The sequence below is a fragment of the Rhipicephalus sanguineus genome, chromosome 2 (assembly GCF_013339695.2).
Source record: "Rhipicephalus sanguineus isolate Rsan-2018 chromosome 2, BIME_Rsan_1.4, whole genome shotgun sequence".
NCBI lineage: Eukaryota > Metazoa > Arthropoda > Arachnida > Ixodida > Ixodidae > Rhipicephalus > Rhipicephalus sanguineus.
In genome coordinates, this window is record NC_051177.1 from 196,219,281 (window position 1) to 196,235,121 (window position 15,841).

The 15,841-nt window shown below is 44.5% G+C and overlaps 2 protein-coding genes across 2 annotated transcripts in view; one reads left to right on the plus strand and one right to left on the minus strand.

The window, feature by feature from the left end:
• The window catches only part of LOC119383954 (protein regulator of cytokinesis 1), a 67,143-nt gene extending 55,517 nt beyond the window's left edge, over window positions 1-11,626 (plus strand). The window contains exon 11 of the mRNA XM_037652232.1: window positions 10,508-11,626. Within this exon, the coding sequence (XP_037508160.1) occupies window positions 10,508-10,648 (141 nt within the window). The 3' untranslated portion in view covers window positions 10,649-11,626. The remainder of the gene's footprint in view (window positions 1-10,507) is intronic.
• LOC119383956 (KRR1 small subunit processome component homolog) overlaps window positions 1-15,841 on the minus strand; it is a 368,573-nt gene that overhangs the window by 316,073 nt on the left and 36,659 nt on the right. The window lies entirely within an intron of this gene.

The window sequence follows — 15,841 nt, forward strand, 5'->3', positions numbered from 1 at the left end:
CAACGCGTACCAAGACGCAAGTGGACAAAACCCATTTGGTGCTCTAGCTAAGTTCGCATTGACAATGCTTGTGATGCCGTACTAGAAATGTGCAAGTTGAGCGCTCTTTCAGCGAGCTCAACTTGGTGAAGACCAAGCTCCGGAATAGGATGGCTCCCATGATGGCAAATGCAATCATTACAATAAGAGCAGGCCTTAAAAGGCACCAGAAGACATGTTTTTTGAGTATGAGCTCCCAGAAGAAGTTGTGCGTCAGATTGGTTGTGTTCAAGTCTACAAAGGCGCCAGCGAACAGTCAAGTTTGGTTGATGATACTGTCGAGGAAGATTGCATTTTGGATGAAGCATTGCTGGAGCCGATAGCTTGTGGCGTTCTTCTGCCATGATTAACAAGACAGATAGCGAGTTCTCATGGCCTTGGACGTCATGGTATTTGTAATGACATTCCGTCTATTTTTGAAAAATAACACAATAAAAATATTTGCGCGAAGTGTGACGTGTGACTTTGGGAAACGGGCTAGGATAAACAGATAACTTGCCGCCCAAAGCAAAAAGAGTGAAGGAAAGGTTAGCTGTACTTGGGCTGCAGCCAAAACTCGGGAGCTACCAAGCACTGCATCGATAAGTATGTGATCACGACGCATGCGGATTATATGTCGCGCGATGTCCAACACATACGCGTTAAGTGTGTGAACCTTAAAAGTTGTGAGAAGGGACTGTCACATATAAAATAACTGCAGTGTCGCGCACATGCATGCACTACCGGAAAGATAGCCTTTATTTTGACGTCTGTTCATTCCTTGATCATGCGTGAAGTGCAGAACGAAAATTATCGAGTGAATTTAAATCGGCTAGCATGGCAGGCCACAGAGTACCAGACAAATGCGTAAAACACGAGTAGATCGAATAAAGCATACTTAACCCGTTCAGCGATGCAGCGTTGGCTGCAACATTTTTTTTTTATCAAACTATCATAGTCGTCACAGTTTTGATAACAGATCCTAGTTCTCATCTTAGTGCTCTTAAACACAGTTGGACTTGAAATTGACATGAAATGTGTTTAACTATGATATAGTTACAGCTTTTCGAATGTTAGCAATATTTTAGCGACATTTTTGAAAACTCTAGCGACTATTTAGCGACTTTCTGGCTTTGGTTTAGCGCCACGTGTAAAAAAAAGATGGCAACACTGGGAGAAATGTTCCTTTGTGCAGCGTTGTCATTGTCTCTTGCGGCATGTGGACTCGTGTACTTCTCGCTGCGTTCTTGATAAATCGTCATTCGGGAGTCTAACAAAACATTGTCCCGCTCGTAGCGATAAAAATGATGACCGGTGCTTGGAGCGACGTCAAGTAGAGCACAGTCGTGCACAGTTTCCTTGCGGGCCTTGGTGCCAGGTGACGACTTTGGGTGCGTCATCACCGCTGACTACGGCGTACGGTGCATCAGTGAATTTTGCAACATATCGGACGGGAGCACGGCGAGCGACTCCATCGGTGAAGATAACGACGTGGCTGTTTGCATCGATGCCGAGATCATAGCTGATGTTGCCGGTGCTGCGGAAATAGACCCGAGAACTTTGAAGATGCCAATGCCGCCGCTGCCACCGCTAAACCCTTTACCGTGCTACAGGGCTTGCATCGGCGTTCAGCGTCGATCACCGCTGTTGTGGCCGAAGGTGCTGAATTTGCTTATTTGGAAAGCTTCAATGATATTGACGACGACTTGATGAGTTCACGGCGCGCAAGAAGCAAGACAAGTTTGCAGACTATTTTCATGCGAAATAAAGTGCGGTAACTTGCAAAAGAAGTTGTCACAGTGTTCTTGAGCAGATGTGAGCGAATCATGTTCGCGCTTTTCACGATTTCTGAAAACTGTGTCGAGGCCTGCAGTGCTTTAATTTAAGCCTTAAATACGCATATTTTGTATTTCTAATTCTCAATATAACGAACTATTTCGCGGTCCCCTTCAAGTTCGATATATCCGGGATCGACTGTATACTATTCGAATTTGATTCGAAATTATTCGACAGAAATTACTATTCGCTTCGAACCTAAAATTCACTATTCGCACAAGCCTAGAAAACAAGCATAAAGTTGACCCTCGTTAAACGGAACCTGAAGGGAGCGAGGAAATGTGTTCCGTCTAGTATCAGGAGTTCCGTTTACTGAGAGTTGAACTGGGTTACAGAAGACAAGCCTGAAACCAATCGTACAAGAGGCAGCTGTTCCATTTAAGATACCTACTGTAGTAATAGGAGAAGAATCGCTCTCATCCTTAGTGACCCTGCTTCAGAAACACTTCCTTTTTCAACAGATTCTGATACTATTGCAGCTTACGCATCTTCATGTGCTGATTTCAAACGTGCAATTATTTTTTCTAGTACATTATGCAGTTTTTAACATTCTTCTATTTTCGGGAGCAAGATCTTTTTCAAAACTAAGTTTCAAATAAAATTAACATGTCGCGATATGTAATGTGTAGAGACCGGATTTTAAGGCAAATGCCTATTTTGTTCCTTGCGCTCCTATCGTGCCACTTTGATATATGAGCATGATTTAGAGGTTAAGAAAGGCTTTTATAGTGTTTTTATAGTGCCTATTTTTGGCGTTTGTGCCTAAATGCTCACAAACGCCTATAAATGCCAATTTTCAAAATTGGTGCTTGTATTAACATTATTTAGCCTCAAGTTGCGCTCCCGGGAGCAGTTTGAGACAGTTATTCATGCTACCACACAACACTGACTGTTCAGAACTCTATTGGGTTCAACCTAGTCCTGTAGTTCAACCAACTCCCGGAAACATCTGCTAGCAGCGGTGAAGTGGGTGGGACACGCACATTCGCCGCCGCAGAGACATGGCGTGCGCGGTTCGCAAATGTGAGACCGTGGAGAGCAGTCAGCAGAAAGGAGAGTGAAGTGCAAAAAAAAAGGAAAATATAATGTGCACGCGGCTCTTGTTTTTGTAAGTTGGGTCATTCCACGCGAAATGTCCCAGTCGGGGCGCTCGACAAAAATCAATTTCTCTAAACAAATCTGAGAAAATTACACACATATAGACATTAGTTCTACGGTATTTTCCTAAACTATTTCGAGCGGCAAAAATTTTTCGGGCACGTGAGCGCCATTTGAAATTTTCAATATGGTGGAAAACCACGTACGAAAGGAAAATTCGTTATAAATGGACCGTTTCACGGATTCATTCGAAACTTGCTTTTTTGTGTTTTTAGAGCATCGCGCTTTCATTATAGGAGAGTTGCTTAGAGTAGCTTCATATTTTTCACTCCTTGGCGCGTAGGTAAAATTGAGTAAATTGCTGCGTTTTCGAGAATTTTTTTACAAAAGGCGATTGTAGCTCAAATACATCAATTATTTTTATGGAACTCTCCATAAAACGTACTATCTCCTAAAGTTCTTGTTTTGCCTGGGTGCGGCGCACAGGTTCTAAAATAAAATCCTGAACTTGGAAAAAACGCTACATTGGCCTATGTTCAGACGTCTGTAGCACCCTAAGGTGGTCCAAGAAAAAATAAGCAGAAAAGCGCATACGATTGAAAATCATAACACCTTCGTCCACAAAAAGTTTAATCGAAGTAATTTTTGTTTTAGTCAAGAAAAATTTTTTTGAAGTTTAGTCCCACCATTGCATTATTTTGCTATGGGGGCAGTGCAAACCGACTCAACTCATTGCATAAAAAAAAGAGGTAGTGTATTCGTAGCACATAGTTTTCAGCTCCTTTTGTTAGTACTTTATAATGTATAACACATATCAAGGAGATGATAAACAGAGGTAAAAATATAACAGTACCATTGGCTTAGATGCCGATATTCCCCAATATATAGAATCGCGTTACTTATTGCATTGTTTACGCACACCGGAGGCGGTGACGGTGGCGCCGGACAACTACGCCACAAAAATAGGCTGTTGTGATCCCATAACAGCTGTAAAACAATGCATGTTACCAGACAACCATCCAAATAAGGATGTGAAAAATAGCTTGGCATATCCCGTCCGTAGTGTCACGGACGACTGACGGAATGCGTGAATACGCGGCGCGTTGTCACATCATGTGCCGTTCGTTGCGGAATAGTTTGATGAACTCCGTTTGGATCCGCTATAAATGACCACGCTCATGCCTGCTTTCCCCGGTTTACATGAACTTTGAGACTTAACTTATTTTGACGCCAATTGATTCTCAGAGCCACATGCAATAAGTAACGCGATTCATTATTGGGGTATTTCGGCATCTGCGCCAATGGTATTGTTATATTTTTACCTCTGTTTATCATCTCCATGATATGTAATATACATCATAAAGTACTAACAAAAGGAGCTGAAAACCATGTGCTAAGAATACACTACCTATTTTTTTATGCAGTAAATTCAGTTGGTTTGCACTGCCCCCATAGCAAAATAATGCAATGGTGGGACTAAACTTCAAAAACATTTTTCTTGACTAAAACGAAAACTACTTCGATTAAACTTTCTGTGGACGAAGGTGTTATGATTCTCACTCGTATGGGCTTTTATGGTTCTTTTTTCTTGGACCACCTTAGGGTGCTACAGACGTCTGAACATAGGCCAATGTAGCGTTTTTTCCAAGTTCAGGATTTTATTTTAGAACCTGTGCGCCGCACCCAGGCAAAACAAAAACTTTAGGAGATACTACGTTTTATGGAGAGTTCTACAAAAATAATTGATGTATTTGGTCTACAGTCTTCTTTTGTAAAAAAATTCCCAAAAACGTAGCAACTTACTCAATTTTACCTACGCGCCAAGGAGTGAAAAATATAAAGCTACTCTAAGCAACTGTCCTATAGTAAAAAAAAGCGCGATGCTCGAAAAACACAAAAAAGCAAGTTTCGAATGAATGCGTGAAACGGTCCATTTATAGCGAATTTTTCTTTCGTACCTGGTTTTCCACCATATTGAGAATTTCAAGTGGCGCTCACGTGCCCGAAAAATTTTTGCCGCTCGAAATATTTTAGGAAAATACTGTAAAACTAATGTCTATATGTGCGGAACTTTCTCAGATTTTTTCAGAGAGATCGATTTTTGTCGAGCGCCCAGAGTGGGACAGTTGGCATGGAATGACCCAGTTAACTTGTAAGGTGTTCACTGCCTCAGCGTAGCCAAAAATTTTTTTCCGGAAGGGAGGGGGAGGGGGGGGGGCGGGTTTGAACCATACTCTATGTATGTTCGTGAGTGCACTTGTATGCATGCGTGCATATATACGCATGCAAAACGGACAAGTTTCGGGGGGGGGGGGGGGGGATATTGAACCCCCTCTTCCCACTGGCTACGCCAGTGATTCACTGGCAGGGGAGAAATTAGCTCTATGCGATTCGACCCGGACAATAGAAGGAATCTCTCTTTTGGTGTTTTAGCGATCTGGCTATCTGCTCGTGCTCTGCCCTTCTCAGTCATGCCGAGAAGACACCCAGGAGTGTGTTGATTCGATAGTGGAATCTTGACTCACCGTGCAGAACACGGGAGAGACCGTGTTTAACGCCTTTGTGCCATCTTAAGCAATAACATTTTTGTTTTCCTTTCGTAGATAGAGCTCGCGCACATCTTCGTTTCAAATTATTTGCATTTATGTGAAAATTTATTGTGCCTATATTCACTATTTTGGAAGCCTGAAACATTGTTTTGCCTGCCTATTTATGGCGCCTAAAACGAGCTTTTTTAGTGCCTAAAAATCCGGCCTCTAGTAATGTGCATCGAGAACTGTATGCAGTAAAACAAGAATTGCTGTTTAAATCTATTCGAAGAAAAGCTGTGTTGAACATTTACGAGTGAGCTAGGATTTTGTTCACAAAAGTTCAACATGCCAGAACTTTTGTTCAAATGGGCATCAAATATTCATTCTTCTTTCATTTCATATAGTTTTCATTCGTGATTATTGTGATGCGCCGATTTGCTTTTTAACTGTCTCAATTTAGGAACCACGCAAGCTGTCTGGTAGACTGAATTATATTAAAGATGGGCGAATAGTAAACTTTACATTCAAAGGGAATGAGAAGCGAATAGCGATTTGATCGAATAATAGTGATTTGATTGAATAATTTCAAATCGAATCGTTTAAATCTCATTTATTTTTTAAAAAAAAAGGCATTTCGGTCATGACCCAAGTTACTTGCACAATATCTCCAAGAATTCGAAGAAGGCTTATGCGAATGTCACTTTTTTGGTTCGAAGCAAAGTGGAAGCAACTTTGAATAGTAGCAGTATTTGAATGGCAGTAGTGTGCAAGTTATAAGTGGTAAAGTACTTTACGCTTTAAAATGTGCTATGCTTAGCACATATAAGCTTGTACCCAAGCTTTTGAACTTAACAGAGCTTGACGGAACTTATCGTCGACGAAAATAGCGCTAGATGAACAGGGACACGAGAAGAGGATACACAACACGGGCACTAACTTTCATGAGAGGGATCTGTGTGCAGGTGTGATTCTGCGTTTTTTGTAAGATGTTCAGTATAAGTAGCTGTGCACGTGCAACAATAAACATTTTGTTGGAAGTTGGCACCTACGTTGTGTATCACCTTCTTGTGTCCCTGTTCATATAGCACTATTTTGGTCGACGATGTTGTACCAGCAAGCCCAAATGGATACTTTGCTCAACCTTTGAACTTAAAAAATAAAAATAAATAATAATCGTGGTGCAGGTAGTGTGCACGCTTAGCCTTGAAGTGTGGCTCTGTGGCAGTGCGGATTTCCTCTGGACAGGTGGTTTCATGGCATAGCCACCCCACATTGCTGTGAAACCATCTTTCCAGAGGTTACATGGTGCAAAAAAGTTTACTTCAAATATTTCGAATAATCAGATTCCTAAATTATGTATCTCACTTTTCGTACATTGAGATGGGCGACAACCGTACGAACAGTGTGCTTTCTCAATTAAGGAGAGAATCCTGCTCCTAACAAGCAGCGTAAAATTTTTGGTATTTTTCTGATACAAAATATAGTTTAAAATATAGTTGCATATTTGAAATTATCATGTGAATATAAATCGGCTGTAAAGTTTTATTAAAATACACTCGAAAAAGGTTTCTGAAGCAGGGTCTCCTAAGGAAACCCAGGTGGAACCTGGAGCCCTTGCACTGGCACGCATCATAGTCTGGTCATGGTTCTTTAATTTTTAAGTGCCTCCTCACACTGTTCTTACAGTTCTGTCACATTCATGCAGGCATAGCATTTCGTTAGTCTCGGTGTGTGAAATATTCGGTCTACCATACAGTTTGCATGGATGTTGCAGGCCAACTCTTGCGATTTTTCTTTTCGAGGTCAATAGATCTCAATGAAATTTGCTAGGCATGTTGCTTTGCACAGTTCTGTTATTTATGCCAAATTACAGGCTTGAGGGATATGCAGGTTGTTTGCAAATGAATTTTATTGACTTCCCTCTCAAATCGTCAACCTGGCTTCCCACAGTTGGCAACATTGTGTGTGCGACTTCATTCATGGCAAAGTGACAGACGGGATGGAAGCGAGGTGCCACTACAGTGTCTGCTTTCAATCATATGTGTTTGGCCAGCACTTCGTTGTTTGAGCATGCGATTTTCAGTTCCATGTGGGCGGGCATGCGATGGGTGGCAAGTGGTGTCGTGTTGTGGCCTGCCCACGATTCCCCGTATATTTACCATAACAGTTACTGAACACTCGCCGTATTACCGTTCGTCTCGATAGTAGCGTTTTAGCTAACTGCATGGAAAATACGGTAATACTGTGACGGTTGAAGAGTGCACATGCGTGAACTTTACTGTACTGAAACATCTTCCGAAATGTATATACTGGGTCTAACCGTACTTGGCTTATATTAAATTTAATTGACCCTATCAATCTCATGTCAAAAGCCGCTATTCACGAACTTATGCACTCATCCCGTAACATTAAAGCTTTAGCTTGTCCGCAAATTTCTTAGCGGAGAATTCACCCTATCGCGGCAGCCACAAGCTTGGGTGTCCTGGACAGGTGGTGCCATCTGACGGCATTATGCGCAACTAGGCAAGCACATAACATCAACGTTTTCATCGAAGAGGAATCACTCTTCTAGTTGGCCTCCAAATGTGTCCGAACCGCATTTGTCGTTGTCCAATAGCTCCGAAGAGCTTGTACACGTGGAACGGTCAGTCGCTTGCATGGTATGGCTGATGCAGTCACCTTTATGCTGAGCATCTGCTTTTTGCGTCTTTTGCAGCTTTCATGCTCCGCGCTGGCGAGATTGGCATGCCTTGCACGATTTCCAGTTCTTACCAGTCGCTCGAAGTTACTGCTCAGCTGGGTTTCGGTGCTGCGCTTTCTGGTTTATTTAAAATTATTTCCCAATTTGCTGAGTGTCTCTGCTATCTGGACCGTGACAGAAGCATCTGAGGAACAAGAAGCACCATTACTTTAACATTGTCAAAAAATCGCTGGGGTTGGCCTTAAAGTATCATTGATTGAAAGAAAATTCCCGTGGCTAATGCTGTTCTACAGCTGTGCATAAAGTTGTGGCTCCATTAGTTTCTGGCAATCGCAATAGCATGTGTACTTAAATTAAATTTACTAGGTTCGCGTTATTTCCAGATATCACAGGATAAATGTTGTGACACAAATGAATTTTTGTGGCTTAGATATATAGATGGCAATAGGGAGTTTTCGAATAGGGGGCCCAATCGTTTTGGGGCACCAAAGAAATTGCGTCGAGGCCACTGCGCATGCGCGAGACCCAAACAGCATTTGAGTTTTGGGTTGGGAACGCTATTTCTCGAATTAAGTGGTAGCCCCAAAGCCTGCCCCGCTAGTTTTGTGCCAAACAAACATGACGGCACCTACTGAAGCGACGAACCCTATTTGAACTCTTAGCTCCTGCTTGACCCAAAGCGAACACTCACAAAGGGCTTTGGGGCCCCTACTGGAAAACTCCCTAATATCTTAAAAACAATAACCAGAAGTCAAATTAAGACTGGTGAACTTAAGTATGTACACACCCCAGAAAGGTGCAGCCTGCTAATTGTAGTTGTTTCCCAGCCATGTACTTTTCATAGCAATTTAGATTCTTTCTTTTTTCCCACGCGCTATTGAATTTATATAACTTGCACAGCTTTTTCATGGCTTCTTACGATGTCTGTGCATTTGAACACTGTGTAGGTGTCATGTATTGCCATGAATGTGATGCACATTTTTTTATAGGTTGACTGTTTCATGTTTCTTGAGTCTTCAATTTTATCTGCCTTTTCTGTATTTGCATATTGTACCCTCCTGATATGTTAGCCTGCAGAAGGTTCAGAGTATTCGGTACATAAAGATGTGGTCAGAATTAATCTGAACACCACCACTGCAACATTGTATATTGACACAATGTGCACCTTCGAGATGTTTATGGCCAACTCCAGTGATATTCATGCCTAGATAATGGCAGTTCTCTGTTCTTGAAACGTTTATGTGCCTGATGGTAGAAATTCCCGGCAAATTTGAAAATAGTGGATAAGCAAAACAGCTCGAAACCAAGCAGTGGCAGTCCTCGCATGACTTATTAGGTCGCACAAACAAGTAGGGCGAGGCATGTCGGCCCGGCCAGCACAGCGGACAAAATCTGCAAAAGCTACAAAGGTCAGACTCTGAGCTCTGCACGTGACCACATTGCACTGTTAGTGCCATGTCCCTGGTTGAAAAGGATCTTTTAGCTGTGCTGTGCATCTTGAGAAAGGTGGCTCGTACTTCGCTTGCATTAAATTTCACAGATCCTATGGCCACTACATTAAACGCTGATTTTCACAAACTTCTGCATTCTTCCCGTGACAGTGCGTTTTAGTGTGTCCACAGACTGGTTAGCATTTCACCTTTTAGCCGATGACCTTAGCCACAAACTGCAGTGGCCAGGACAGGTGGTGCCATCCGACAGTGTAGAGATAAACCAGGCAAGCACATAGCACAAACAAATGTATTCTTCTTCTTTGCTGGTGTGAATTTTTGGCTGCGAACTAATTCCAAATATGCTGGCTTCAAAGTCTTTAACATCAAGCACACCAGCGATGCGCTGGCCAAACATGCACAATGTTGCTTTGTTGACACTGGAGCGGTTAGTACGCTGCATCTTTAAACACCTCCGGCGGTGTTTCGGTCACTGTGTCAAGGCTGATGTTGCACAGTGTGGTCCATAATCGTAGCAAACGGAGTGGGCGGTTCGAGGTAATTTTTAAAAATTTATTTGTAAGCAATTTGTGCACCTGTCAAGCCTGTAATGTTGCATAATTGACGGAAGTGTGCATGGGAACATACCCAGCGCATTTAGTAGAGATCCGTATACACCGAAAAATCGCAGGAGTTGGCTCCGCAAGTTAATTCTAAGGCTAAGTGGCACAGCACGACAGCAGTTTGCTTGCACTCGATGGTGCTGCTACTGGGCTTTGCAGAAATGAAAACCCACCAGCTTTATCTTGACAAATATGTGTAGTCGCAGAAAGCCTGGAATAGCCCAACTGTACAGTATGGGTCATTAACTCTTGTCCGTTGTGTTGTTACAGCAATTTCTGGCGCAGCAAAATGAGAAGCAGCTTACGAGCAGCGTCCTCTTCGAGACGCCAGGGCTGCTGCGACCAGAAGCTGCAGAAAAAGTCGTCCAACTGGATGTCACTCTCGTCAACAGCAACGCGCCTTCCTCGTGAACAGTTGTGCCTTTGTTCTGCAACAAGCAGAGAATATGCTGCATGGACACAAGTTCGCAGCATTGGCCCCGAGTGCTGAAGCCAGTCGCATTTAAGTTTTTAACATAAGACATACCTTTGCGATTGTCTACTGTTTTTAAATTTGTCTATTGTGTTTGTGTATCACATTTGTGCATTGTGCCTTGATGAAAGGTGATGCTGTAGTCACTTGTATACATTTGTGCATGTGCATGAAGGCTGCAATCGCACAAGCATTTTTAGTGTAATTTATTTCACTGAAATTGCCATACAAGACTGTGGCAAGTTAGTTCATTCTTAAGGAAATTTGTATTTTTACGCTGGACAAGGATCTTTGTCCTGATGCTGCACCATGAAGTAATGTTTCTGGCCTGGCATGACCTTTCTGAGGAGGCTGTTGCAATAGGCATGTTAACAAATATCATTCCCAGAAAACTGATACCGCTGCTTGCAAGATGGCTGAATGCCATGGCAAAAGCAGACTGTAGAATACAAAATCAGTTACTAGAGTTATTGCATTGATAAAATTTAAATGAGCGAGTGTGAGCTATGAAATCATAACTGCATCTGTGAGGGCAGCTGAAGTTATTGGTCGTCAAATCTCTGCCATGCCATCTGGCTTTTAATATAGGCATTCTTGCTCATTAAGTGCTACTTTTTTAATTAAAACTGTAGTGATATTTTGAAAGTGCAGTGTTGGGTTTCCAAATGGACTGTCCTATGGAAGTGTGTATAAACATTACTTCATGCAAGCTTTTGCTTTCAATTTTCAAATTAGCCAGCTTACTGTATCTGCCTGATCTTGTACAGACCCTGCCATGTAAAAACTTTTGTACATATTTTACATTTTGTCCGTCTCAGCAGAATTTTTCATAATTTTTAAGCTTGACGGTGATTCCATAACCAGGATCTGCAGCCTGGTATGGCTCTATGTATAATAAAAGTCTTGTTTTAATTGTCCTTTGTGTGTTTTAACTTGTAGCTTACTGTGGGCATACAAAGTCCAATGTTTTTCTAAGACTCCCCACGGAGTGCAAATTAGGCAGTCCACAAATGTGAGTGCATGCCTCTTCACGGTCCTTCATAATTTGTCCAAAACTCGGAGGACACTTGAGTTTCGCCTTCAAAAGCAGAACCGTAATCGGACACCGTGCACATTGCCGTCTCAATTTCTAGCCTGGCTTCGCTTTTGGTGGACACTTTTAAACTCTCCTAGAATGCATGCCTACTGCTAGTACAGTTGTGAAGTGCCCGTTAAGGCATAATTAATTTTACTAATTGGCAATACCCACTTCTTGTCCCCACGGCAATACGTGCATCTTGTGCAGCTGTGTACCGTGTTGATGTGGATGATGGTTTATTATGCCAGACCGCTTTGTACTAATTCATATGTTGTGGTTTCTGGTGAGTTCACAGTTCTGCCATACAATATTGTAGCGGGGTTGCAGCTATGACTGTGGGGAGGTGTGCGAAGAAGAGGCAGACGACGTGTCGGTGTTCTGAGAATACACAACCGCCATCTTGACTGCTGGACTATTCCATATTGTAAATAAGTTAAATATATTCGTAACATTTTGGTGGAGGTGCTGGGTACTACGCAAGACAGAACTCCGCAGCGGACGTGTCCTCGACAGCCTCAATATGTCAACAGAAAGCAACTCTGCTGCTGCCGCTTCGACCGCGACTCCGGTACAACCGGTACAGCCGGTACAGCCGGTCGTATTGACTCAACCGCGCGATCCCGGTAACTTCTGCGGCACCGACCACGTTGACGTCGATGACTGGATTGCGAAGTACGAGCGGTTTGCAGCGGTCTACAGGTGGGACCCTACAATGATGCTCGCCAATGTTGACTTCTATCTCTGCGGAACAGCAGGCGCGTGGTTTCAAGCTCATGAAGCTGACTTAACAAGTTGGGATGCCTGTAAACAGAAGCTTCGCGACCTATTTGGTAGAGCCGTCGGACGCCAGCGGGCCGCTTCTAAAGAACTCTCCTGTCGGGCACAAACTTCCACCGAATCATACGTCTCCTACATCCTTGACGTCCTGGCCCTTTGCCGTCGTGTCGACACCAACATGTCAGAGAGTGACAAAGTAAGCCATTTGCTCAAGGGAATTGCGGATGACGCTTTTAATTTACTTGTGTCTAAAGACTGCTCAACCGTGGACGACATCATCAAAGAGTGCCGCCGGTTCGAAGAGCTGAAGAGTCGCCGCATTGCCCAGCATTTCATGCGACTTCCGAACACGGCCGCTACATCATCCTGCGAGGACCTTCAGCCGCCATGCGGTCAACCGCCTACCAACGAGAGCGTAGTTTGCATCGTGCGCCGAGAAATCGAGGCGGCGTCGCCACCATCTTTCCTGACGCGGCCATCTGATGATCCTCGACCAACGATCTCGTTGATCCAGCAGGTTGTGAGGGAGGAGCTTGCAAATGTCGGACTGCAGCCGGTATGTTCGTTGACGGAACCTCGTGTCAGTTCTATAACGCCTCCTCGTGCACCGGAAATGTTGCGCCGCTATCGTGACCCTGCCCAGTGGAGAACGCAGGACGACAAGCCGATCTGCTTTCGTTGCCACGGTGTAGGACATATTAGATGCGAAGTATCTTAAGGCGGAGCTCAATCCGGTGGTGGTGGTGGTGGTGGTGGTGGTGGTGGTGTGCGTTCTGACCACCCTTACTGCGCATGCGCATACCCTCTCCACACACCTCCTCGCCCCTCCCCTCTCCACTTTCCCTCTCCCCTTCTCCTCTCCACGCCCCCTCTCCCCTCCCCCTTTCCACTCTTCCTCTGAAACGCGGGCTAGACATGCCGAAATTCTCTCCTGCGCAACGCCGCGATGAGCTCGAGCGCATGCGCGTCCCCTCCCCTTCTCTCTCCTCTCCTACGCTGCCCCCCTCTCGCCCGCCTGTAGGCCGCGTTCCCCGCTCGCCCTGTGAGAATTAACGGCCAGGCTAGATGGAAGATACGACGCGCGTAGCGTCCCTCTTCGCGTTCCACGACGCGAGGTCGGTAGCATGCCCAACAAACGCCAACGGAACGCGATCGTGCAAGTGCTCCGGCTTTGCATCGCCTCATGGCAGCGTTGCCAGATTGGAAAGGGGCTTCGACACCAACCCGAGAACAAAATTTCACCAGATTTCACCAACACTACAAAATGGCGACTATAACGTCATTTTATTCTTTTTAGCGCTTTACTTTGCAAAAGCCCTGCCCCATAGAAAAAGTGATTGATTATTTCTGCACTTTTTTTTGGGGGGGGGGGGGGGGGGGTATTCAATCATACTTTATGTATGTTCGTGCCTGCCTTTGTATGTGTGCGTATATATACGCAAGCAAAATTGACAATTTTCAGGAGAGTTGAATCCCCCCCCCCCCTGGCTACCTCCTGGTGCCTATGCCTGTCTACTTGTCATTCGCCGTCCCGTCTTGGATGCGCTATGCCTTTGGAAGCTATAAATTGCAAGCGAGCCCGCCGTGCAACCCATAACAGTTGCGTTTGTTGTTAGTCATGCATGTAAGCGTGTACAAAAATGACCCCTCAATGCTCCAACATATCGTTACTTCGGGGTTTTTCGTCCATGCTGAAGAGTGTATATTGGAAAAATATTTGGTATTTCGAACAGACACTATTCGATTCGAATGCCAAATCGAATATAACACTATTCGATTATTTATTCGAAATCTTCGAATATATATTCGCACACGTCTCCTGGAAACAGGCAAGGAGGTTCTTGGGTGGCCCACCCAAGGATGTTAAAAGATGCTGGAGTGGAAAAGCCGAACGATAAAACGTCAGCTAAGAAAAAGTAGTAAGTCAGCTGTCACAGCTGCCACGGTGTAAGGTATCTCTACACATATCTTACACCGTGCCCTTAGATCTCGTTTTCTCTTCGTATGATGAAGCCAGTGTCCACAAACCGACTTCAGTTATTTAGCCCTGTTTACTGCTTTTATCCACTTAGCGAGTGTTAAGGGCCCAAAAACTATAAAGAAAACAAGAGGTAAAGACAAGGTTGGTTTTGAACGCGGACTTCGATAGCTAATTGTTCCGGACAGATACTTCCCAACGTGCCTCTGTGTTACTGGCTTCCTTATCAAAGCCTTGGCGAGCTTTACATACTCATTCGGATATATTACTTTCCTCGTAACCGACCTATGACTAACCTAGCATTTACGTCACCAGAACAAGGGCATTTTCTAATCGGGACATCAGACATACGAGAAGGTTTTCAGGTAAGGTATGTCCAAACGCTGGCTTCACATTTGCTCCTACGAAGTTTCGATTGCTTCCACTCTAGAATTTTTTTAACCTCCTTAGAGCCCGTCCCCTTCTAGAGCCATAAAGGTAGATATGCATAAACAAGGAGAAGGAGAAAATAGACTTTATTACTAAAGACAAGAGGAACGAGCGGTGCGGCGTCCAGCAGGCCCGCGAACTGTCCCGCAACCTTCGCCACATAATCGGCCTGCTCGGCCGGCTTTGGTTTGAAGGTTTGTAGATTTGAGTGCAGCAAGAAACTGGCACTACTCGTGGGATGTGGATGAAGGACCAATAAGTTGTCGGCAACAACGCGGTGTAAATAAGAATAATTGTAGTGACAAGCCATATTCCTCAAGATTTTTCACCACTTTTCACCAGATTTTGTCTGGTGTAGCCGTTCTGGCACCTCAACACCAGCAGCTCCCAATTTTCACCAGATTTTCCCAATCTGGTGCCGAATTTCACCATCTGGCAACGCTGCCTCATGGTCCCCTTTAGCGGGAGATGGTGTAATTTTTCCCGCTACTGTCGTTCTCGCACCTTTCCATCTCGCTCGTTTGCTGGCTATCGACGTGACGACAACCACCGGCCCCTGCAGTTTCCCGCTCGTGACGGTGGACCATACAATGAGGCTCCTACGACATCGGTCCGACGCTCCAGCCGTTCGCCGTCCCCACACGATCGTCGCTCCCGGTCACCTCAGCCCCGTCGCCATTCGTCGCCTCGCCCTACTGGACGTCCATACTCGGAAAACTGAGCAATGCAGCTCCCGGAGGTGATGCTGCATTCGACCCCCGACCTGAAAACCCTCTGCTGACCCTCACTACGGACCAGAATCTGCTTGCTGTGGAAGTGGATGGCCTGCCTGTTACTGCCCTCATTGATACCGGCGCACATATTTCTATT